The sequence below is a fragment of the Dermacentor albipictus genome, chromosome 3, assembly GCF_038994185.2.
Source record: "Dermacentor albipictus isolate Rhodes 1998 colony chromosome 3, USDA_Dalb.pri_finalv2, whole genome shotgun sequence".
Lineage (NCBI taxonomy): Eukaryota > Metazoa > Arthropoda > Arachnida > Ixodida > Ixodidae > Dermacentor > Dermacentor albipictus.
Window position 1 is genome coordinate 115,468,003 of NC_091823.1, and position 24,421 is coordinate 115,492,423.

The window sequence follows — 24,421 nt, forward strand, 5'->3', positions numbered from 1 at the left end:
GGAAGGGATACAGGAGGCTTACGTAAATATCTTGGAAAATATCTGCAGAGCTTCCACAGCGATCTTAATTCTCCACAAGAAGAGTAGAAAGATACCTATAAAGAAAGGGGCCAGACAAGGAGACACAATCTATACAATAGTATTCACTGCTATCTTGGAAGAAGTATTCAAGCTATTAAACTGGGAAGGCTTAAGAGTAAGGATCAACGGCGAATACCTCAGCAACCGTCGGTTTGCAGATGACATTCTCCTGTTCAGCAACACTGGGGACGAGTTACAACGAATGGTTGACGATCTTAACAGAGAGAGTATAAGAGTGGGGTTTAAGATTATTATGCAAAGACAAATATAATGAGCAATAGCCGGGCACGAGAACAAGAGTTTAGGATCGCCAGTCAGTCTCTGGAGTCTGTGAAGGAGTACGTTTACCTCGGTCAATTACTCACAGGGGATCCTGATTATGAGAAGAAAATTACCCGAAGAATGAAAATGTGTTGGAATGCATACGGCAGACATTGCCAGATCCTGACTGGAAGCTTACCACTATCATAGAAAGGAAAGGTCTACAGTCAATGCATTCTGCCGGTGCTAACATATGGTGCAGAAACTTGGAGACTGACAAAGAAGCTCGAAAACAAGTTAAGGATCGTGCTAAGAGAAATGGACCGAGGAATGTTAGATGTAACGTTAAGAGACAGGAGAGTGGTGTGGATCAGAGAGCAAAGGAAGGTAGCCGATATTCTCATTGACATTACCTGAAAAAAATGCAGCTGGGCAGGCCGTATAAGGCGTAGGTTAGACAACCGGTGGACCATTAGTGTTACAGAATGGATGCCAAGAGAAGACAAGCGCAGTCGAGGATGGCAGAAGGCTAGGTGGGGTGATAAAATTGGGAAATTCGCTGGTTCAAGTGGGAACCGGTTGACGCAGGAGATGAGTAATTGGAGATCGCAGAGGTCTTCTTCTTGCAATGAAGATGATGATGATGATGCTAAGAATGATCGTATTACTGTACGTATTACATAAACGTGACTTCAGAAATACGGTCTGTCGCCACATTGCTCGAATGCTATGCCCATCACCATTGGCCGTCATCGTAGGATTTCTGCCGTAATTATGCTTGCATGGGAGGGTCCTGCAGACATCCGTAGTATGTTATTCGGATTTGTGGGGATGGTCATGGGACGTCGCAATCTTCGGGGTTGGATGTCCTACAAACGTTCCTCGGATATCGGTGGCACATCGGGTACGCCCCATTTCCCCGCCCCTCGGTTTAGGGCAGTGGACAGGAAGTTTTTGTTCTGGTTAACCTCCCTGCATTTGTTTTCTTTCAGCTCTTTTTATTTCTCTTTCTGCAATTAGTAGATTGTAGGTTGAATCCCACGTATACGTGGAAATTTCTTTGTCGCTGCCTTACACGACAGAAGCTTGTGACATGTATCTGGAATTAGTCCGGCGTCGGCCAAAGTCAACGTATATACCTGCGAATTTTCCGGTAGTTTGTCTTGTGCGCAAACGCGTGAAGTATTCCCGGATGCATTGCCCGGCAAGTGTGATAGAACTCGCTTCTTAATATTATTTGTGTCGGCATTTAGCTCACAGGCGTGATAAAAACAGCCTACGGAGACGGTCATGCATTTCATGTGAATACATGCCATCCGCATATCCTCCTCTCCCTCGCAGTACGCTACACGTGAAGTAGTGAGCAAAGATGGAACATCTGTTTTATTTTTGCTTCTATTCGCTCTACCCATCTGTTTATCGCACACGGTTGCCTTTGTTTCGCTTTAGCGATCGTAGTTTATTGATTACGAATTATAATTTCATTTCTTGCTTGTATCTGGCATACTTGTCCGATCTATTACGATGACATCCAGATTCACTCAGATCGCCATGCACTGACTCAGAAGCTCGCACTTTATAATAATAACAAAGATAAATATCTGCACCACCCACGTGTTCATTATGGCTAGACATTGACTCATGGATGCGCAGTCAGATTTACTCAAGTTTACGCGGTGTCATCCTCACATGTAGTCTCGTACACTCTCAAATGCGTACGATCGCATGTGGTTCAGACGGACTTCCACTCATACTCAGGCGTACTTGGACTCACCTCTACTCACTCAGGCTCTCATCACAGACGACTCACACCGAACTGACCCAGACTGCGGCTCAAGGGTCGGTCCGGGTGAGTGGACTCATGAGTGAGTGAGCCGATCTTTGCTACCCACTGCCTTGCAGTGAAACACATGGGCAAAAAAACATACCCGAATCCTTCCGTAATCCGATGGCTTCATCGGAGTGGCTGGCGATTTAATGATGCTCGTGGCGGCTGCATTTCTGTCCACCACTGCTACGTCGTGGGAAATTTGAAGCGGGAAGTACGTGTGTCTTTTCGTAATGCGCAAAATCAACGTACGAAAAGTCAGCCATCGCTAGTTGTCGCCGGCCGTTAAAGACAATGGCTTGCTGCATTATGAGTGCCATCGGTCGAAACAGCGTTAGAGTTGTTGGTTCGCAAAAGGTCTGCTTGGAACAGCTGGTTTGAGTACCATTCGGATGGATGGACGGATGGATACAATGAGCGTCCCCTTTGGAACGGGGTGGTGGGTTGCGCCACCAAGCTCTTGTTATCATATTGCCAAATTATTATATGGCCTTGGAGGCGACACTTACGTTCGTGCTCGGCCAGCCGGTAATCCTTGCAAGGCTGTAGGCGCTCCTGGAGCACATGACACTTCTCCCACTCGTATGTTGCCGATAAGACATGCGTATTAGCGGCGTACTGCCATGTGACGTGTGGTCAATGCCATCACTTTACTGCCAGGTTTATCGCACAAAAGCAAGCAACCAGAAGCTGAGGTCGGGTACATTTACTCAACGTCTGAAAGTCGCGATGAACGTGGTCGCTAAGGCTTGCGCACATGCTGATTCTTCAATGATCCCCATTTCGAAATTTTCAAAGCTGATCTGAAGAAGCCGAAGAGTAGGTGTAGAGACTCCTTACTCCCCGTCACGATATCGGTTGAATCCGCTGTTCTGAGACTGCACATTCGAATAGAGAGGGAGCTATGGACGTATAGCATATGTAGTCACGTATGCCGGCATTGGGCTTGCATTGCTCAGAAAAGAAAAGGAAAAAAAAATATTCGAGCGCAGCACGTTAGATAACGCTGTCCACCGGCAGTGCTCGTTGAGGACTGAGGGCACAAAAGGGAGAGGGAGAGATAAAGAAAGGGGAAGGCACTGCACGGCACGACTGAGAAACTGGGCCATTTGCAAATTGCGTCGAAGTCGATGGCTCCGGACAGAAAATCGATGGTCGAGAGGGTGCAGCGGCTGGCCCTGAGCGAGGAGCGAAGAAGCAGTGGTTTAATTAATTTTGTCGTGCGCGTAATTAATGGGCCGGCAGCTAAAACTGACTGCGTTCTCCACGAAAGGAATGTCCTACTGAGAGGGGAGGGGGTGCAGATAGATAAAGCAGAACTCAAAAGCATGCAAGCAGCTCAGTGAGGGAGCTTCCGTTAAACGGAGAGAAAAATGGAGGCAATTTGCGGAACGAAATAAAAAAAAAACAGGCCCAGATACTGCAAGACTACTTTTTTTCTTCAGCCCCATTCTGTCTGAGGCATGCGCCTGCATACAGGAAACAGACGGCTTGTATAACGTTGTACTGTAGTGTTTCCGATGTTTAACCTTCGAGTTTCACAATCCAACGACGGTATTAGCTAATATCGGTAATTCATTAGCCGCCCTAACAAATGGCCTTGGGCAACGACAGCGAGCCAATTATTTATGGCGTTCTTTTGTAGGACGTCGTGAACAGCGCGAAAAAAGCTCTCTGAGAATTCAGCTGTAGTTCTATTATTATAAATTTCTATAGCAATTCATTCACTGTATTTTTTCTTGCTGAAATAAAAAGGAAATATAATTAGATAGAAACTGGTGGTTTTGATCAAAGCACCCCGCCTTAGCACAAGCCATTCTTCCTTTTGTTTCTTTCCTTTTTTTGAGAAGAAAGCCGATGCACCGAACTTTCTTCGGATGGGAATTTACACTCCACACGAACGCTACCACCCACAGACTCTCCCTTACGCATGCCATGCTAACGTACACACACACTTAATCTTACTCAAGCGCGTACACAAAAGCTCTTTCATGCATAGACATGAACTTTCTTACCCTCTCCCCCACACACAAACACACACGCACACTCTCACTCGCGCACACAAATTTCAAGCTCACGCCTGTACACACACATGCACAAGCGCGCGCACACACACGCACTATCCGCCTCTCCCTTTCTTTTCACTCCTTGTCAGGCAGGCACATACAGACCAACAGACCATAGGTGTAGGGCTTTCAATTTCCCGGCATGGCAAGGGCCCGGAGAGATTTTCCACCCCCGCCACCTACCTTCTCTCTCTCTCTATCTCTCTCTCTCTTTCTATATATATATATATATATATATATATATATATATATATATATATATACATATATATATATATATATATATATATATATATATATATATATATATATGTATATATATATATATATATATATATATATATATATATATAAACGAGAAGAAAGGGGGTTAACCGAGGGTCCCGATTTTATTAGTAATATCATAAGAAGCCAACAAACATTGACACCAAGGACAACATAGGGGAAATCACTTGTGTTTTTTAATAAATGAAATAAAGGAACGAAGCATTAATGGAAATTAAAGTGGATGAAAAAACAACTTGCCGCAGGGGGGAACCTGCGGCAAGTTGGGAACCTGCGGCAAGTATATATATATATATATATATATATATATATATATATATTTACAGAACGACGCACGTACGTAAAGGTCTTCATTTTCGCAATGCTTCTCCCATGGTCTGGTTTTGAAATTGTATTATATTGTTACACCCGATGTGTTTTAATGCAGAACCAGATGAATCTGGTTGATAGGCGCGGTTGTTGAAGAGCGGTCTCGCGGCAGCTTGGCTCACGTCGTTCTCTTATTTCTTTCATCTGGTTGTTTGCGCGGCAGGCGTGGTTCATGACAGCTTGTGACATTTCCCCGCTGGCAGACGAAGCCCGCCGGGCGAGTCAGTCATCTCGCGGATTGTAACGCCTCAGACGCGCGACGTGTGTCACTTCAGCCTTGGCCGAGCGTCGTCCACTGCTCGTGAGACGCGCAATGCGGTAGTTTACATCGCTGAGGCGCTCCAGAATAACGTAAGGGCCGACGTAGTGGGCGAGAAACTTCTGGCACAAGCCACGCTTCCGCAACGGCGTCCAGAGCCACACAAGGTCACCAGGATCGAAGGAAACGTGGCGGTGACGCCCGTCATAGCGTATCTTGGACCGGTCCTGCGATGCTATGGTGCGTAGCCTAGCGAGGCGTCGCGCTTCTTCTGCTCGACATAGGAGCTCATCAATTGATTCGTTGTCATGAGCGAAGTAGGGAAATATTGTGTCGAGGGTGTAGCGCGGCGGACGAGCATACAGAAGGAAAAATGGTGAGTAACCAGTGGTCTCGTGTCTCGCGGTATTGAAGGCATAGGTAATGAAAGGCAAGATACTGTCCCAATTCTCGTGTGCTGAATCGACGTACATGGACAGCATGTTGGCAAGCGTTCTGTTTGTGCGCTCGACCAGACCATTAGTTTGTGGATGGTAGGGCGTAGAATGGCGGAAGCTACATGAACACAGACGAAGGGTTTCTTCAACCACGTCTGCGGTAAACTGTCGCCCACGATCGCTGATTACTATGCGAGGAGGTCCATGTCGGAGTATAATGTTAGCCAGCAAGAAGATAGAAACTTCTGTAGCTGTGGCCGATGGCAATGCGGCGGTCTCACAATAGCGGGTAAGGTGATCTACGCAAACGATAACCCAACGATTACCCTTGGAGGATCGCGGGAAAGGGCCCAGAAGATCTATACCAACTTGCTCAAAGGGGACGCTAGAAGGGGGAACTGGTTGAAGCAGGCCATGTGGCGCTTGTGGCGGACGCTTGTAGCGCTGGCATGTAGAGCAGCTGGCGACGTACCGTTCGATATCTTTCCGCATCTTAGGCCAGTAAAAACGTTCTTGAGCCCGGTAGAGTGTCCGTGTGGAACCAAGATGACCGGAAGTTGGGTCATCGTGCATGGCGTGTAATACTTGGTGGCGAAGGTTCGTGGGGACAACTAAAAGGTAGCGTGCACCGGTGGTCGAGTAGCTCTTCTTATACAGCGCGCCACCATCCCGTAGGCGAAAGCGACTGCCCGCAGGTGACTCCTGTGCTGCCGCGAAGAGCGGTTGTAAGCTCTCGTCCTTGTGCTGCTCGGATATGACGGTACCCATATCCGGAAATTCCGGGGACACAAAAGCGATGTACTCATCAAAATTGTCCGCATCACATTCAGTTGTTTCAAGTGGCATCCGAGAGAGACAATCAGCGTCAGCATGCCGCCGACCACTTTTGTAGCAAATAACGAAATCGTATTCCTGTAGACGGAGGGCCCAGCGCGCTAGTCGTCCTGAGGGATCCCGCAGATTCACAAGCCAGCATAGCGAATGATGATCTGTAACGACAGTGAAGGGGTGCCCATAGAGATACGAACGAAACCGTTGCACGGCGAAGATGACCGCCAGACACTCTTGTTCGGTGACTGTGTAGTTGCGCTCGGAGCGGCTCAAGGACCGGCTAGCGTAAGAGATCACGTGCTCTCGGTCGCCAACACGCTGAACTAGCACAGCACCGATGCCTACGCCACTGGCATCGGTGTGAATCTCAGTTGGTGATGAAGGATCAAAGTGGCGAAGAATTGGTTGGGATGTCAACAGGAACTTGAGCTGGCGAAATGATGAGTCGCAATCTGCAGTCCATTCAAAGGGAACGCCTTTTTGGAGAAGGCGTGTAAGGGGATGAGCCATGTCAGCAAACCGGGGAATGAAGCGGCGAAAATAGGAGCACAAGCCCAAGAAACTTCTTAACTGCTTGACAGAGTTGGGTACTCTAAATGCTTCTACGGCCGCAGTCTTTTGCGGATCTGGTCGGATGCCTTCTTTAGCGACCAGATGGCCTAGCACAAGAGTTTGCCGTTCGACAAAACGGCATTTTTTTGAATTGAGCACAAGACCCGCTTTCTCCAAGCAGTTCAAGACCAAATCCAAACGTTTGTTGTGCTCACTAAACGTTCGCCCGAAGATCACAACATCGTCTAAGTAGCACATGCAAACTTCCCATTTTAAGCCGCGTAATATCGTGTCCATGAACCTTTCGAACGTTGCGGGCGCGTTACACAACCCGAAAGGCATCACGTTAAACTCGAATAGTCCGTCGGGTGTTACAAATGCTGTCTTTTCTCTGTCGTCCTTGTGTATAGGAATTTGCCAGTAACCTGACCGTAAATCGATTGAGGAAAAGTAAGATGCCGCAAAGAGACAGTCGATGGCGTCGTCAATTCGGGGGAGCGGATATACATCTTTCTTAGTAACGGCGTTTAGGCGACGGTAATCAACACAGAACCGCCACGTACCGTCTTTCTTCTTCACCAATATTACGGGGGCTGCCCAAGGACTAGATGATTCTCGAATGACGCCTTTGCATAGCATTTCTTGGACCTGATCACTGATTATCTTGCGTTCTGATGGGGATACACGATAGGGTTTTTGTCGGATTGGCTGGGCGGCTCCTGTGTTGATGCGGTGACGAGTTCTGGACGCAGGAATTGATGGCGGTCCATTGTGCTGCGCAAAGTCGAATACCGAGGTATGTTTCGTAAGCAGGGCCATCAAAACTTGACGCTCATTATCGCTGAGTGACTTATCAATCATGGAAAGTATCTTCGAGCTCCCGGAGCTCGAGACACTGGTTGCTCCTTCATCGGGGAGTTCCGCAAGTACTGCCACCGATACGGGAGAGTCTGTCGGAAACGTGGCAATCTTTAGGCCTTGAGGTAGCACTGCCGCTTCAGAGGAACAGTTTAGCGCCCACAGCCCCGCGCATCCATTGGTCACTGAGACCACGCAGTGCGGAACTAATACGTTTTTCTTGAGGCAGTTCCGATGTACAGGTTCCACTGCAGCACCGAACGAGACAGGAGTCGGAGATGAACAGGCGACGGCAACACGCATCGCGGATAAGGCGGGCACAACTGTATCCTCAGACACGCACAGCACACTCTCCGGGCAAGCTTCACCTTCAAAGAGCACAGGTGAAACACTGGTGTCGACACTGAGTTCTCCCGTCCGGCAATCAACATTCGCACCACACAACTGCAAAAAGTCGATCCCCAGAATCACGTCATGCGAGGAGCGAGGAAGAACAGTAAACTCTGCATTAAAAACTTTCCCACCCAAAGACACATCCACGTTACACACACCAACCGGGTATAATGCTTCACCACTGACTCCACGGAAACTTGTGCACTGGTCCCAACGAAACATAACCTTGCGTCCCAGAAGGCCTTTAAACCCCACACTCATGACCGAGACAGTTGCTCCCGTGTCGACTAAAGCCATTGTGGAGACCCCATCAATCAGTACATGAACCTTATTCTTTAGCATGAAAATAGTTGGAGGCAGTTGAGTCGGCAGCACACATTTTCCAGCGACCTCACCTCCATCGGCCGCGCTGGCTAGTTTCCCGGCGGGGGCGACACGAAACGGCGCCGAGGCGATGGTGACGTGAATCGCGGCCGAGGGGATGGTGATCGGGAGGCTCGGAAGGCTGGTGGTGGCGTCAGAGTACGGTCGGAGGCAGGGGAGCGGTAGCGGTTCCGGGTTCTTTCTGCTCCAAAGTAGGTCTCCTGGGCGGTGCATCGGTCCTCTCGAAAGTGGCTTCCTGAAGAGGAGTCTCCTGGCCACTGAGTGCGCAGTGTACGACCGCTAGACCGCGTAGTCGGCGCTGACGATCCGTAGTTTGATGCTCGGCGTCGGCTACAGTACCTAGCTATATGGCCAGGCATGCCGCAGCAGTAACACACTGGCGAAGGGCGAACTTCAGAATGCGGATTGAAGTAATCTGCCGAAGACATCGGTTGAGGGTAACGAGGCTCTTCCCCTTGAAAGTCGTAGGTAGCGGCGAGTCTTTGTGGACGAAAGTTGCGTGGGCGTGGATCAAAGCGTTGAGGGGGCGAATCATTGCGTGGTGGTTCGGTCGTAATGTAATGCGGTTCGTCTCTGGAGCCGATAAGATCCGCGACGTTCACCGAGTGGTTCCAAGTAGCCGAAGGGGGTTCCCGAAAAGTGTCTCGGAAAACGGAGGAGCTGCAACGAGGCGCCGCATAACGTGCCTGTTCGTCATGTCGCTGGAGCTCCTCGCGGACTATCTGGCGGATGGCGGACGAAAGGTCTGGGAGCAGAGGACTCGTGTCAATACTTGCTACAGTCGTTACATTGGCCAGCCGTCCAAACTTTGGTGTAATTCGGCGAGTCTTCAGCGCCTCGAACGTACGGCAGTGCCGTATCAGTTCTGATACAGTGTGCAAGTTCTCTTTACCAATGAGGAAGTTGTACACGTCTTCCGCTATTCCTTTTACCACGTGCCCCACTTTATCTTCCTCTGTCATTTGAGGGTTGACGGTGCGGCACAGCTTCAAAATTTCTTCGATGTAGGTAGTGCAAGTCTCGCCGGGTACCTGAGCTCTCTGGGCTAATGTGAGTTCCGCACGTTTCCTCTTTGCGTCCGAGTCACCGAAACACTTTTTGATTTCCTCAACGAAGCGTGTCCAAGTAGTTAGCATGTCCGCGTGGTTGTCGTACCATACCAACGCCGTGCCGGCCAAGAAGAAAACAACGTTCCTAAGCTGACTGGCAGCGTTCCAGTTATTGTATTGGCTTACCCTTTCGTAATGGGTTAGCCACTCATCCACATCTTCCTCTGCCTTCGCCGAGAACGTGCGTGGCTCTCGGTAGTGCTGGATAGGGACTGGGCTCGCCGAGGCACTGCTGGTGAGGGTATTTTGCTCTGTGGCCATGACTGAGCGCGACGGCGAAAGTCCGGCGAGGCGACGGCTTCGGCGTAGCTCTTGTGCTGGTGGCTCCGTTGTAGGTCGTGGGAGTTACCCCGCACAGCTCCACCAAATGTTACACCCGATGTGTTTTAATGCAGAACCAGATGAATCTGGTTGATAGGCGCGGTTGTTGAAGAGCGGTCTCGCGGCAGCTTGGCTCACGTCGTTCTCTTCTTTCTTTCATCTGGTTGTTTGCGCGGCAGGCGTGGTTCATGACAGCTTGTGACAATATTAAACTATAAGCTAATGCTGATTTGGTTACTTTACGAGCCAGAACCATAATTTAATTATGCGACACGCCGTAATGCGGGACATCTGATTTATTTTTTGACCACATGGGGATCTTTAATCAAGCTAATGGACTTTCTTTGGCTCTTTCAACCGTTTTCGTGGTTTGGCGGTGGTAGACGGCCGGTAGCCGGATTCGGAGAGGGAAATATTAGTTAGATCGCTCGCTCTCTTTCTCGTTAGCTCACTCGTTTGTTCTTTCCGTCTCTTTTTACAGTCAGCGTCGATGATTTATGCACAATTTTAGTGCGCCCGAATCACGGCACACAAGCGCGCGTGATACAGTCAGAGCTGTACTGGGTTCACTTTCCCGAGGCGGTTTTGATGTGCCTCGCAGGAGACCGAAAGCAATTTGCCGCTCTACAAAAAAATAAAAAATAAAAGAAGGATAACGCGCAGTATTTGGAGTGGATTGAACCTCAGTACCAAAGAGAGTCAGAACAGTCAGTAAATGTTTTACCTCTCAGGCACTCAGCCGATGCTATAGAAGAGAAAAATACTGTGCCTTGAGAGCGCGGTCTCGCCGTTATCTTCCGCCCATAAAAGCAGCACGAACGCAGAAAAAGATTAAATGAAGCCCGTGGTAAAATGCGAAATCATGATGGGAAATAGGATGAATAAACAGCCTCGTCTCTCAAATTCACCGACGAGGAACGCTACCTCGACAACGAATACAGTTTTCTTGTCGACAGGACATAGCTTTGCACGTATCTGCACATGTCTACTCAAGCCGTGGTGAAGGCGCAATGACACTAACTTTCTTGGAATAGCACGTGGAGAAGAAAGAAGTTAGTGACATGAGCCAAAATGATAGCCGAAGCAGGTTTATAAAGTGAGAAATTCGCGCTTCACGTGGAACTGTAGTTTCTATACGGGATTTTTGGGGGTCAACGGTCTTTTGTAGGACAGTAAACTTACAGAGGGGCTGAAAAGGTTTATTCTCAGAAGTATGTGTCGTATAGGTAGTGTATATATGTTCTCAAAAGAGCCGCCATGGATTCTGTACCATATTTGTCACTGCAGTACTTTCACTCCCCTTCCCTCTTCCCCAGTGCAGAGTAGCAGACTAGAGCGCACTAGCTCAGATCAACCTCTGTCTTTCCTGTCAATAAATTCTATTATAATTGTCACTGCGGCTGCCTACCATTGGGTGCCTTAAATGACGTCACCAACTGCCGGTAGAATACGTTTTTCCCACTCCCGCGGCTGTCGCGAGAAATTTCAGCTCCGAATTTTTCACGGCAGTTATTGACGTCCTAATTGCAAATCACTGGAGGCACGCTCCAGCTTGTTTCGAACGAAGGGGAATGCGAAAAACCAATACCCGCCGTGGTGGCGTAGTGGCGTTGCCATGGCGCTGCTAAGCCCGAAGACGCGGTATAAAATCCTGGCAGCGGCAGCTGCATTTAGTTGGGGGCGATATGCACAAACGCCCGTGTGCCGTGCATTGTGGTGCCCGTTAAAGAACCTCCGGTGGTCAAATTGAATCCGGTGTCTCCCACTACGGCGTGCCTCCTGTATTGTGGTTTTGGAACGTGAAACACAACAATGTCTTTTTTTTATTGAGATAGCAATCGAATGGATGCTCCAGGCGCAATTTTGTCGTCGCCGTGATGTTTCATATAAAGCCGAAGAGCGATAACATCGTCGTTCCTCGCCGTATGCTGTATCTTCGCACGCCATAAGCGTGCGAGGATGAGACGATGATGGCGGCTCAGTGTCTCGCATGCAAGGGAGGAAAGCGGGAGGAAGCGCGCCGCCTTCTGTCGCGCGCAAGGCATCGGACGGAGGGAGGGGGTTCATTCCGGCGGCTTCTGCGTATGGCACGGCCGCGCGGGCTCTATGTTAAAAGCGATCTGTGATCAGTACAGAGTCCAAGTGCGCCGGAAGCTTGTAGCTTCGTGTGCGTTGTGTTCTCGCCGCTTAGTTCGCGTTGAAGCGAGAGGCCGCACTAAGGTGAATTCGCTCGCTGCTGCTGCCGCGGTTCCTCACGTCAGCGTTTTGACAGCAAGCGTACGCGCTCATCGAGTGTGATGTGTTCATGTTTGCCTGTGTGCGCGTGACACCATGCTTGTTAATTTAGTTAGTAAGCGAATGCTTACGAGCTTATACGGCCGATAAAGCTGCACTTTCCTAATTTTGTATAGCTGTCTGCTAATTTGCTATCGGCAAACTGCGACCTCTTTTTTGAACGTAGACTATCTCATCTTGGCCACTTTGAGCTCTGAAGCATTGTCACAACGTCGGGGCCCGCTGTCTAACGAGAACGTTGGAAATGGCGCAGGTTCCCGCTTGAAGTTTCTGCCGGGGATTCAACAAGCCTCGGAGTGGTTCAGCAAATTTGTTGAGTTCGGCGGTAGGCACGTGCAGTGTGCACGTGTGGCGATGTTATGGAAGAATGACAGACACTGAAGGCGAACACGGCAATTACACATGCGAAAAAGAAAAGGTTGAATTAGTGAGCAAAGAATCAAAGCGCGAAGCGCGACAATAAACAAGGAGCATACAAGAGCTCGACAAATTAGAGTATACAAGCAAAAAAAAAGAAAAAAAGAAATATGCGAACTACACGTCGGAAGACAGAACTGGATGTTCCAAAAGAAAAATACGGTCTTCTACGACTCCTAACGTGTTACCTGTCCCACGTGTGCGATGGTGGGAGTGGGCCAACCCGAATACGACAGCAATGCTAAATAAGCATGAAAACAGAAGAAAGAAAAAAGTTCTCTGCGGTGTGAGGCAGTTGCCGCGGGGCATCGTCTCCACGTTCTGTTTCTACTTCGTGGGCGGCTTCACTTTGAGCTACTGTCGTTTCTGTCAGAGGAGTTGTTCTTCCTTGGGGAAGAAGAGTTCCTTCGACAGTGGTCATGCCGTTTCCTGTCGGTGGTTGATGGACGCGTGCGGCTTATTATTCGACCAGCCTGGTTCTTGTAGCCAGGCCATCAGAAGTGTATATTGAATGCACACAAAATGTAAGTACCTGTGACTCCTGTGTGTGGGTGCTGTCGTATACCTGATCATTTTTGTAAATACACATCTCAAGCATTACTTCAAAATTATGTAAAGTGTCTCTGTCACATTATCATTGTATATAACCATCGTGTACGCTGTATATATTGAACATCGTTTTTTACATATGACAATTAGCTTATGTGTAACTGTGCCATTCAGTGGGTCTATGTGGTTATATGTTAATGAGTGAGGACTCGGACACTACTTTGGAAACGTGTCGTGTATACAGGGCTTCATTTATTGTATATGTTATCGTCCTGGTGGAATTGTGTCGTGATTGTGACTCAGTGTTCGTATCGACTCTTGCACATGGCAGGAACACACTCACTCACTCACGAACTTACGCATCTGAAAGGCCGCATTGTGTTCTAGCAACTGTATAGAAGCAGAGTTTTCGGTTTAGGACTTTAGTAATATTTAACATAAGTTGTCGAAAATTCTTAGATTTCAAGGAATTGAAAGTTGCAGTTTACAGATCGGTAATTCCGCAGCAAGAGCAGATATTGCTTTCTGGAAAACTGCACCTGCTAACGCATCTGTAGCTTTCAAGTCTGATATATGATCTGGCAGCGTACGCGAAGGCGTTATAAGGCTTTCGAGCTATTTGCAAAAGTCCGACTCACAAATTATCGGCGTGCTCGAGAGCTCTGTATATGACATCTCTTTCGCTGCTTTAGATGTTTCAACAGATGCTACTTACAAAGTTGTCATATTATTTCTTTCTGCTTTCGAAAACTTCGTGCACCAGTTTTTTTTTTTCAACTTTGAAAATTTTTGCTTTTATTGTGAGGCAATTACAATAAGCAATCTGCTTCCTGCAGTTGCTGGGTTTTTTAACTTTTTTCTATTAACCTCAACGAATTTCATTAAAATTGGTTCAGCAGCCGCCGTGAAACGCGGTTACTCTTTTTCTGTCTATTTATGTAGTAGCTCACGAGCTAACCCTATTGCAAAACCCAGTGCCACTGGGACCCAGTGCGCCTGATTATGGGCCCAGTGCAGCGCGCTGGATGCTGGGGCGCTGGGATCGCGCAGCGTGCTGGGAGGCACTCGCGCGAAAAACAGCTCTAGCGCGTTAAATATGCGATGCCTAGACGCCGTATAGATTTTTTTGAATATAGAAAGCAACAAGGAGCGTTTTAGTGCAATAAAAAAAGAAAAAAAAACGCAAAAATAAAAGTGCTACTACCAGGATTCGACCGTCCGACCTACAGATCCGAAGCCCGACACCTTACCACTACGCCACGCCAGCTTTTTTTTCTTCTTTATTACATGGAAAAGAAAACTGAAGGTGTATTACAAAGTGGACACAACTACACACTTAAAACTCAGGCAAACACACACATGCATCCAACAAGTGCATCCAGTCTGGCGGAGGTTCCTGCACAGCGTACACACTTCTTACATACGCAGCACTTTCGCGAAAAAAGGATTTTGTAGTTCGCGGGCTTTCGGCATGGCGATCGCAGAGTCTACTTCTCCACAGGCTATATAAACCAAGTACAATGAACATGTCATAGGGAGGACCACCTGTAACCTTAAACGGTAGAAACCTAATTGAGTATGGAGTTATGTCAATGTCCTTTTTAAGTGTCCGTTGGAGAATGTCCCAAAAAAATACAGCATCCCTACAGTCTATGAAACAGTGATCTATGGTTTCGGCACGTAGACAGAGCCGACAGTTTGTTGACCATGGCACAAAGCAACCCCTCGAATTCAACCAAGTTTTAACAGGGAGTGTTTCCGAATGTAATTTAAAGAAAAATGTTTTAACTCCAGGAGGCACACACATTTTTCGGACGCGTTTAAGTACATCCTGATAAGGTCGATTTAAATAAGGTGCACGATACAAAGGATCTGGGAAAATAGAGTCAACCAGTGCCGCAGAAATTGCTTTTCGACTCGCTGTGAACACGTACTCCAGGCTGAATCTAACTTTCAAGAAAAGAAATGTATCAACAACCTCCTTGAGAAAGCCCCAAGGAGCCTGAGGGACATCTTTGACATTTGATGACACTACTATGTTCGGAACATAATGAACTAAGCGCAGTTGCAACATTTCACGCAAGAACGGATGGTCACTGTCTCGAAAGAAAAACAGGCGAGAAACAATTTGCCTGACGAAGAGGTGTACTAATCCTAGGCCACCACGTTCAAGGGGGAGAAACAGATTGTCGCGCCGCATCCATTCACAGCTCGAACTCCAAATGAATGTTGCAAATACGCGATGCAGTGCCTGAAGGCGAAGTCTTGAGCAGTGCAGTACTTGGAGCACATACATAAGACGGGAAGCTAAGAAAACGTTACACACTTCAGCACGAAAGAACACGGACAAATTCCGCCCTCGCCATGAATTCACTTTACGTTGAATTTTGCCAACTTCTCCCGACCAATGAGCGTTGCTATTTCTATACTGTGAGAGAGGCACACCTAAATAACGCAGATCTTCTTTCCATTGAATTCCTGCGTAGTGTGATGGCATTGTGGCCCATAATCCAAACCAAAAACCTGAACTTTTTTCAAAGTTAACGCTTGCACCAGAAGCAGCACAAAATTCTTCTGTAATTGCAAGAGCAGTGTTTACACTCTTTTTATCGGTACAGAAAAAGGCCACGTCATCTGCATACGCGAGAACCCGAACCTCATTAGTCAGTAATTTAAACCCTTGGAAATTTTGTTCTTTAAGAATGCCCATACAAAGTGGCTCTAAATACAAGCAGAACAGAAGCGGTGACAATGGGCATCCTTGTCGTACTGATGATGAAAGCCTAATCGGATCGGAGAGAGAGCCATTCACTATAAGCCGCGTTGAGCCATTAGCATAACATATCCTCACACCTCTAAGGAGCAGAGATCCGATATTTATATGCTCTAGTAAAGTAAACAGGAAGGAGTGATTCACCCTATCGAACGCCTTAGCCAGATCTAGCTGTACCATTGCCACCTGTCCAATCCCCTCAGCTACACACTCTAGCACCGATCTCGCAACATGAATGTTCGTCTGAATGGACCGTCCCCTGATGCCACATGTTTGATGATCACCGACCACAGATGTTACTACAACTTGCAAACGGTTAGCTAATACCTTAGCAAAAATCTTATAATCCACATTGCATAAGGAGATAGGACGATATCCGTCAACTTTTTGCAATTTCTGTTCATCATCGGTTTTGGCTATAAGGACGGTGTGTCCTTCGTACATTGTGGCGGTTAGGTACCCTACTTCCAAGGCCTCTCGGTACACCTGAAGTAATAATGGCGATAAGAGGGAACGAAAACACTGATGAAATTCGGCAGTAAGGCCATCCGGGCCGGGCGTTTTGCCCTTCGCTAACGAATCGATGCATGAAGTTACCTCATTGATATCAATGTTTTCGTCTGTATAATCGTACTCATCCTGATTTAACTGGGGCAGCAACGATACAATTTTTTTGGCAGCATCTGTATCCAATGGCATGTGGTCTCGGAATAGTTTTTGGTGATGTTCAAAAAATGCTTTAGTTATTAGAGTAGGCTCGTTAACAATGATTCCACCATACTCTATCTCTAGTATTTGTTTAGACAGCGCGTGTCGGCGCTCATCACCAAGGGCCCTACTGCAAGGCTGTTCTTCCAGGAAACGCTGCTCTCGCGCCCGCACTAGTGCACCTCTGTATTTTTCTGCGTTCAAAGTTTGTAACTGTGCCTTGAGCTTATGAATATCCTCAATATATTGACCCGGATGTATGCATTCAAGCTCATGCAACTCACTCAAAAGTCTATACAATGCTTTGTAATTATTCTTTTTTTCAAAGGCTAATATTGATGATTCTTCGATAGCTATCATTTTAGCTTCCTGTTTGAATAATTCCCACAAAGCAAAGAGTGGCAAGTCTTTGCGGCAAGACACATGAGCTATAAGCTCAGTAATACGATTTAAGAAACACTCGCGCGAAAGTAACTGGTTATTAAATTTCCACAGCTCCCAGCACATACGCCGACTTTGGTACCGACGGCTGCCAAAAGATGCTGAGACTAGGCAATGGTCACTAAAGAATATAGGATGCACAGTGTAACCATGAATAAGAGGTAGCGCGCTAAGTGAAACGTAAATTCGGTCAAGCCTTGCATGCGAGGTACCCTGGAAGTGCGTATATCGACATCCCGCCTTTTCATTTTCCCCAATGTCCACAAGCTGATAATCACATATCAGGCGTTGCAACGCATCACTACTGGGATCATGTCTCAACTTCAGTGACGTACGATCTTGCGCGTTACATACACAATTAAAGTCTCCAAAGAGGACCAATGCACGATCAGTACAGAAATGATTTTCTAGAGATAAGAAGAAACACTCGCGTTCACGTAACTTGTTCGGGGCATAAACACACACAAATCTAAAGCTCGTGCCTCTGATATCAATATCGCAGCAGATTAGGCGCCCTTCCCTATCTGTAAACAAATGTAGGAAATCACACTGTAAATTTTTGCTAACAAATAACATACAGCCTGCGGAAACGCCTACTGCATGGCTGACACAAACATTATAGTCAGATATGAATGGAGACAGAGCTGCTTCTGTGTTTTCGTCGGATTCAATCTTTGTTTCTTGGATAGCAGCAATATCTAATTTTCTATTGCGTAACAAATGAAGAAGCTGTACTTGCCGTCGCTTACTTCGTAAGCCACGGACATTTAAAGTGCCAAAATGGAAGGGAAGAGCGCCCGCCATGATAACCTATGTAGGTGCAGCGTCTAAACGCTGCTCCAGAGGCATCACTCCCTTCTCGATGAGGTGATGCACTGTGGGCTTTTTGGTGCACGTTAACACAAGGGACATCAGCAGGTGTAGGCGTTCCCCGGAGCGGTTTTGTCAACTTTGACACCTTGGGAACGCGAGCTTCCTTTGCCGAGGGCGATGGGTTGTCGGATGGCGCTGGACGCTTCTTGGCGGCCTCGCACATCGATCCAGATTCCACAGGCAGTGGGCGATCTTGAACTGGTGGAGATTCTGCCCAAGACACAGTTGGTTCGTCGTCAGGTGCCTTAGTCTCCTCCTCGCTCGCAGGCTTCTGGCTGAGGCTAATGTCAGCCGATGACGGTTTAATCTGTTCTTGTCGATGAGTCTCAGGGAGTGTTTCTCCAGTTGCATCCACAACTTCGCTCACGTCCATGAGATGATCGGTGATGGTATCAGCCTCAGCCGGTCTATTTCCACGAAGCTTGTCAGCGTAGGTTCCGACGCATGCATCTGCAGGGTGACCGTAGCGGTGACAGTTACTGCAGCGTGGTGTTCGACATTGTCGCCGGGTATGCCCAACTCTGTTGCACCGGAGGCAAAGTGGTGGTCGGCCAGGTACCAAGATAAGGCACTGGTGGCCATATATGCTCAACAGATGTGGCAGATTACCGGCAGAAACGCCATCTTTCAATGTGAACGCCACGTCTCGGTTAGTCATTTGCCAGCCCTCCATGCCGTCACACCGCCACATTTCTCTCGTGATGGACTGCACTGTGCCATATGGCTCTAGCGCTTCAACAATCCGTCTCTGTTCGAGGTGTGGGGGAAGCCAAAGAAGCTTCATCTTGACATTCTTGCATTCCGGGTCAATGACAAGGCACTTGAGGCCTTTCACCAACAACTCGCCTTTGTCGACAAGTTTCTGTTTCGCGATGCTATTACCACTTGTTACCAACCACAAATGGCTCATCTGGTATTGTCCAGCGCCGAGTATTTCAGTTGCATTTAGCACTGAAAGGAGAGCATCGCGAAAGTCCGGGGCCCGATACGGCCGCCCTGCCAGGTCAGCATGCAGGAAAACTGAATTGAGGACGGTGTTGCCAGTCGGTAGACGAGGAAGAACGACTTTATAATTACCGGAATCGGTAGACGACGGTGGGTGTGATCCTCGGCCAAGGGCCGATGCGCTGTTTCCAGCGGAGCTCATCGCAAACGTGGCCGTTCGAACAAGCCTCTTCTTCTTCTTCTTCTACGCCACGCCAGCAGACGGAAATGCAAGCGTAATTTACCATGTCAAAGCCGAGAAGCAGTTTGTTTCGCAACGCTACTTCTTGTACAGGCATGGTTGATGCGCTATCGCCCAGCAACTAAAACTCACGCCTGTACCAGAAAGAAAAGGTTGCTGTCCGTATTCAGCAGTATGCTTGGAAGTGCCAGAACATCGATTTTCACTTGCGATCGCTATTTTAACTTCGAAAAAAGTCCTAAATGAACCGCCGACCCGGGACGGTGTATGGGCTGTTTCTGCCGATTTCGATGGCCGTTTCTTGTTCTTCACGCAAAGGATGTGCAACGTTTCCTTAGTTCAGTGATGCCTTTCAGTCAACACGCCTGTCTAGTCATATATCTTCGTCAGAGAAGCGCAGGCTAGTGCTGGGAGCCTTCGGCGATAGCGCATATACCTGTGTTTATGACGCGTCACATCAGCGGTCATCGCTTCTTGTGCTGACAGTGTACACATGAAAAAATTGTTTATTTAAGAACACCGATGCGAAAGCTTAAATATAGAGTGATTTATCCTTGTTATATTTCTTGATACCTGAGCCTAGACGCGCCGATAGCGTGAGGACGGACTCGGCTGATACGCTAGGCCTAAGCTTCGGTGGGGACCGATCTCGGCGCGGGTAGCTGGCGAAAGCTAAGAAGTGCGTACTTTAGCCTCAAACGTTTTTTCAGTACAGTAGGGAAAGTGGAAGCGCACGAATCACTTCAGCTTTGTTATCGGTGCGATAATATCATTCAGCGATAAGCTTCGAACTCGGGGTCCATCGCGCGTCTGAACGACTTCTGCATTTCATGTCCACTCCACAACACTGCGACAATTCTCAGTCAAACGTTACGTGCGAATTACTTAAAAACGCGGCGTCCTCTGCGTTTACGTGGTTTCGTTCAAGAATTTAGCTATCCGCCAAGTCCAAAGGGAAAATAAAAAAAAGCGAAAGTGATTTTCAGTTTCAAGTGCGCATGAATAAACATGGGCAGCTCACGCGCCTTTATTCAAAGCTGGGACACGAAATAGGGTTTTATAACCCCAAGATATAGCGTTATTTAGGACAAAAGACTAGTATCAAGCGATAAAATTGCATGAATTAAGTATTAAATATTCAGCAGCGCACGTCCATGCGTATGGAACCAGCGCGGCACAAACACAACCAGCGCAGTTTCCAGTGCGAACCAGCGAACTGCAGCGAGAACCAGCGCCTGTACAGCACAAACCAGTGCGCCCCAGCGTCATGGCAGTGGAACCAGCGTCTCTTCCAGTGTGACCCAGCTCTTATCCAGCGTTCTCACTGGTGTCCCAGTGAGTCCCAGCGAGTGCCAGCGTACCCAGTGCGACCCAGCGCCAAAAAGCGCGCTGGTTTCACGCTGGAAGACGCTGGGAGACGCTGGTTTTTGCAATAGGGAAAGCTTCGTCTTAAACACAAAAACCGAATGACATGCAGGGCGGACAACCAGCGCAAAGAGGGCCGTAGCCACAAGCGCACTTACATGAGACGTACATATATGGACAGCATAGTTGGTATTATAGCCCTTCTCGGTTTAATTGTCAACAATTTCTTCGCTAGCATTTCTTCTTCTTTTTTATGATAGACCGACAAACAATTTACACACTGTGGTGGTGTGGATAAAGGTATGGCAAAAAAAAGTCAACTAAATGCCTCCGTCAATATCACGTTACGCTAGGTCCTAAGAGAGTTCCTTAAGCCCTCACTCTTAGTCGTCGCGAACTTCGTGTCTCAACCGACGCTTGTTTCTGTTCACCCTGTCCGCAACTTCCTTTTAACGCACTCGCCGCAGAGCCCTTGGAGGTCGACGTGTGGACCCGGACGAGAGAAGTGCGCTCCGGGGACTCCTTGACGCTCAACTGCAGCGTGTCTGGCTTTCCCATCCGCTCCGTCACGTGGTTCAAAGATGGCCGCCCCATCACGGGCCCGTCGGCCGCCAAAGGAGCCGGCAGGGGCGGTGGCCAGGTGTCGTCCCGGCGCGTGCTCATGCTGAACCAGTACGTGCTGCGCATCCAGGCCGCGCAGAGCGACGACTCCGGCGTCTACCAGTGCCACGCGGCGAACGAGCGGGACTCGGCGCAAGCCCAGGCCTACGTCCACGTCCGGTGTACGCGAGCGTCCATACCCGTTCCACGCCAGCTCCGTGTGTTTTGCAGTTCTGCTCTTGATGTGCGCCGGCGGACGAATCAGTATTCTCGCACGATCACTTTCGGGAGTACGATCACATCGCCGACATTTCGGCTGACTCGGCACATGCATCAAGTGTCGGCGTCTACGGTCAACAGCCTTCCTCACCGAGCACGCTGTCCTGGCACAGGACCCAAAACGCTGGCACCCCGTAGACGCCCCACGCGTCATTTGTCAAGTCACCCGAAGCCTGTCGGAGTGATCGCATTCCCGAAAGTGATCGTGCGAGAATACCAACCATCCCTCCTCGAGACGCGGGCTTTGAGTTGGGGAGCTCACTTTGCAGACGTACTTTACCCGGCGCTATAGCTTTAGTATCCTCCTGCGTTAACGTTTTTTCCCGTCACACTGCACGCGACAGGCAGCTCGAGACTTGTCACGGTAGAGGAAAAAAATTGTTTGAGTTGTTTTCTTCTTTTTTCAGTTGATATGAAGAGCGATGCGATATTGGCGTGGTTAGTCCCGTTAAAATAATCAGAAATGGCGCTTGCTTTGTTGTTTTTACTGCGCTTAACACGTAATTCAGAGGGGCGGCAGAAGTGCAGCTCGCAGTGGTTCGAATAACCATTGCACCCAAACTAAGGAATTAGCCAGAAAAAGGTGCCCATTAGCGTTGACTCTGCCGACGTCATGACCCACATTTTTCTCCATAATGTCACGCGGCAATGTGACTCTCGAAGTGATTTTTTTGTTGCTATACCTGTGAAACTTTGCCATTTTGGCAAAAACACGTGACTTGGAAATAATTTGTAAAATATTATTTACTCAAATATGAAATTAAACGTCACTCAAGCGGTCAAAGGAAGATTCCTAAAATATAGTTTTGCACTTAAGACTTTAAAAAAAGCCTGATCTTAAGTATAGTTTGGCGATGTATTATGTGACCAACAACGTTCATTCGGCTTCATTAGGCTGTTGCATATTATTGAACATGTTGAGGCTACTCGGGTGCCTTTCGTTGCTTCCGGAATTAAAAAGGCGCAGCACTTGCAGGGCGTTGGGTGGAAGGCAGCGCTATTCGCGATTGGCGGGTAAGCATATAGACGTACGGATATCCCGCGGAGCGTATTTGCAAAGACCTCTAATAGGCTAGAATTGTTCGTTATAGCCAATTCCAGCCAATCCTGATGCTGCACATTTCATTAGCGAGAGCGGAATGCCAATGGCTGAGAAGAGTGATGAACATAATTAGTTGTGAATTTGGCTACAGATTCTCATTGTAGCAGCATGCAGCACAGTGTAGCCATGCCTTTTATGCGAATCAGCAGTCTCTCTGCACCATTGGAATCCAGCAGTTTTATTTGTCTAATGTAGTCTATTTCTTTCTTTATTTTTTTATTTATTTGGTTACGGTACCTTACAGGCACCGCGGAAGGATCATTGAGCACAAATGGGGGCGGAGGGGGAGGTATGAAACAGAGATACTAAGCAGGAACACAATACATAAACATCTAAACATTAAATATGCGAGTGGTAATTGGAACAAAGGCAGATCATCAATCAATACACAGAGAACGAAGAATAACGCAGTCCTTATTGCATTAGATAGCAATAAAGGCAGCTGTTTTCTTTAGAATAATGTGTCTATGATAATAAGCCCTAGAATAAATTGTCATAGCACGACAATAGGCAGAGACAGAAGTATGGGATGCAGACTAAAGAAAAATTGGTGAATCACAATCAAGCGGCCCACATAGGGAGGCTGACGTTTATATAGATGGATGTATATTTGTCAAAGGTGATTCTGGAGCTGCCATCATATGCTTTTGATTTACAGTGACTGGAAGTGATCAAGGAAGAACGCCTTCACCATACGAGTCTTCTAAGAAATTTCTCTTTTTAGGGACGTTCTCTCGCAATTCGTTGTTTTGTGCTCCCATTTTTTAGAGTCCCTTACATTTCTCATTTCAGTCAAGTTCTCAAAAACTACCGCTACGCCTGTACAAAGGAGACCAGTGGCTCTCACGAAGAAAATTGATTGGACCTGGAGGCAATCTGATGAAATTATGGGAAGCACTGCATAACGTACAATGTAATGTACGATACAATACTCTCAAAATGGACAAACAGACATACTGTGTGAATTCAGCATACACTTCCTCTGGGTAGGCAGTCGTTGTGCCCCTTCCGGTGGCAGTTGCCAGCCTGTTCCTTGCTTTTCCTTTCCTGCCATGTGTATATGTGTTTTCAAATCAAGTAATAATAATTATAATTTCTCTGGGCACAAGTGACAGTGGGATCAAGGATAGTACTACAGTGTTTGAATGACACTGTATATATCGGACGCAATCACTCCCAGAGCAGGCTATGACACTTGGAATAGCCGCAACGACTAAGTTTGTGTTGGCGGACAACTGTTATAGTGCAATTCAGTCATAGCGCAACTCCGCTACGGCACGCAATTCGGTACCGCGCGGAACAGCGGTGACAAAACTGAAGCTGAATTTTTAAACAGCTCTCTTCCGTGATGACCCCATAGTTTATCCTATTTCACGTGTTATAATGCGCAAAAAGAAGAAGTAGGGACATGGTTCTGTAGAAGCTTGCCTTAGTCATGAGGTTTATCTGGCAGCAGGATGGGCCGGTAGCACCGCGTGCGAGATTTGTTGGTAGATAAGTTTCGGATAATATGAACAGATCCCTCAGACAGCAAAGCGGAACGGGAGGGGCGGTTGGAAATATAAGTGACATTTACCATTTCAGTTTTGTTTTTGTGAAGGGTAACTTTTCCAAGCCGCTATTCTATAAACGCGTTTTGGCATTGTTCCACGTGCTGCCAACTGCACTTGCGGAACAAGCAAGACGTCATGAAGAAGGCCTGCTCAGGGTGCTTTGACTTAGCTACATAAAGTGTTGAAAAGTCCATCGTAGCTAGATCGATGAAACGTATGAGCCATACATGGTCATGTTTTCTAGAA

General features: G+C 47.7%; 1 protein-coding gene across 1 annotated transcript in view; it reads left to right on the forward strand.

Annotated features, from left to right (window-relative positions):
* Positions 1–24,421, forward strand: part of LOC135916904 (cell adhesion molecule Dscam1-like) — a 257,332-nt gene that overhangs the window by 171,562 nt on the left and 61,349 nt on the right. Inside the window, exon 7 of the mRNA XM_065450351.2 lies at positions 21,109–21,423. Within this exon, the coding sequence (XP_065306423.1) occupies positions 21,109–21,423 (315 nt within the window). The remainder of the gene's footprint in view (positions 1–21,108; positions 21,424–24,421) is intronic.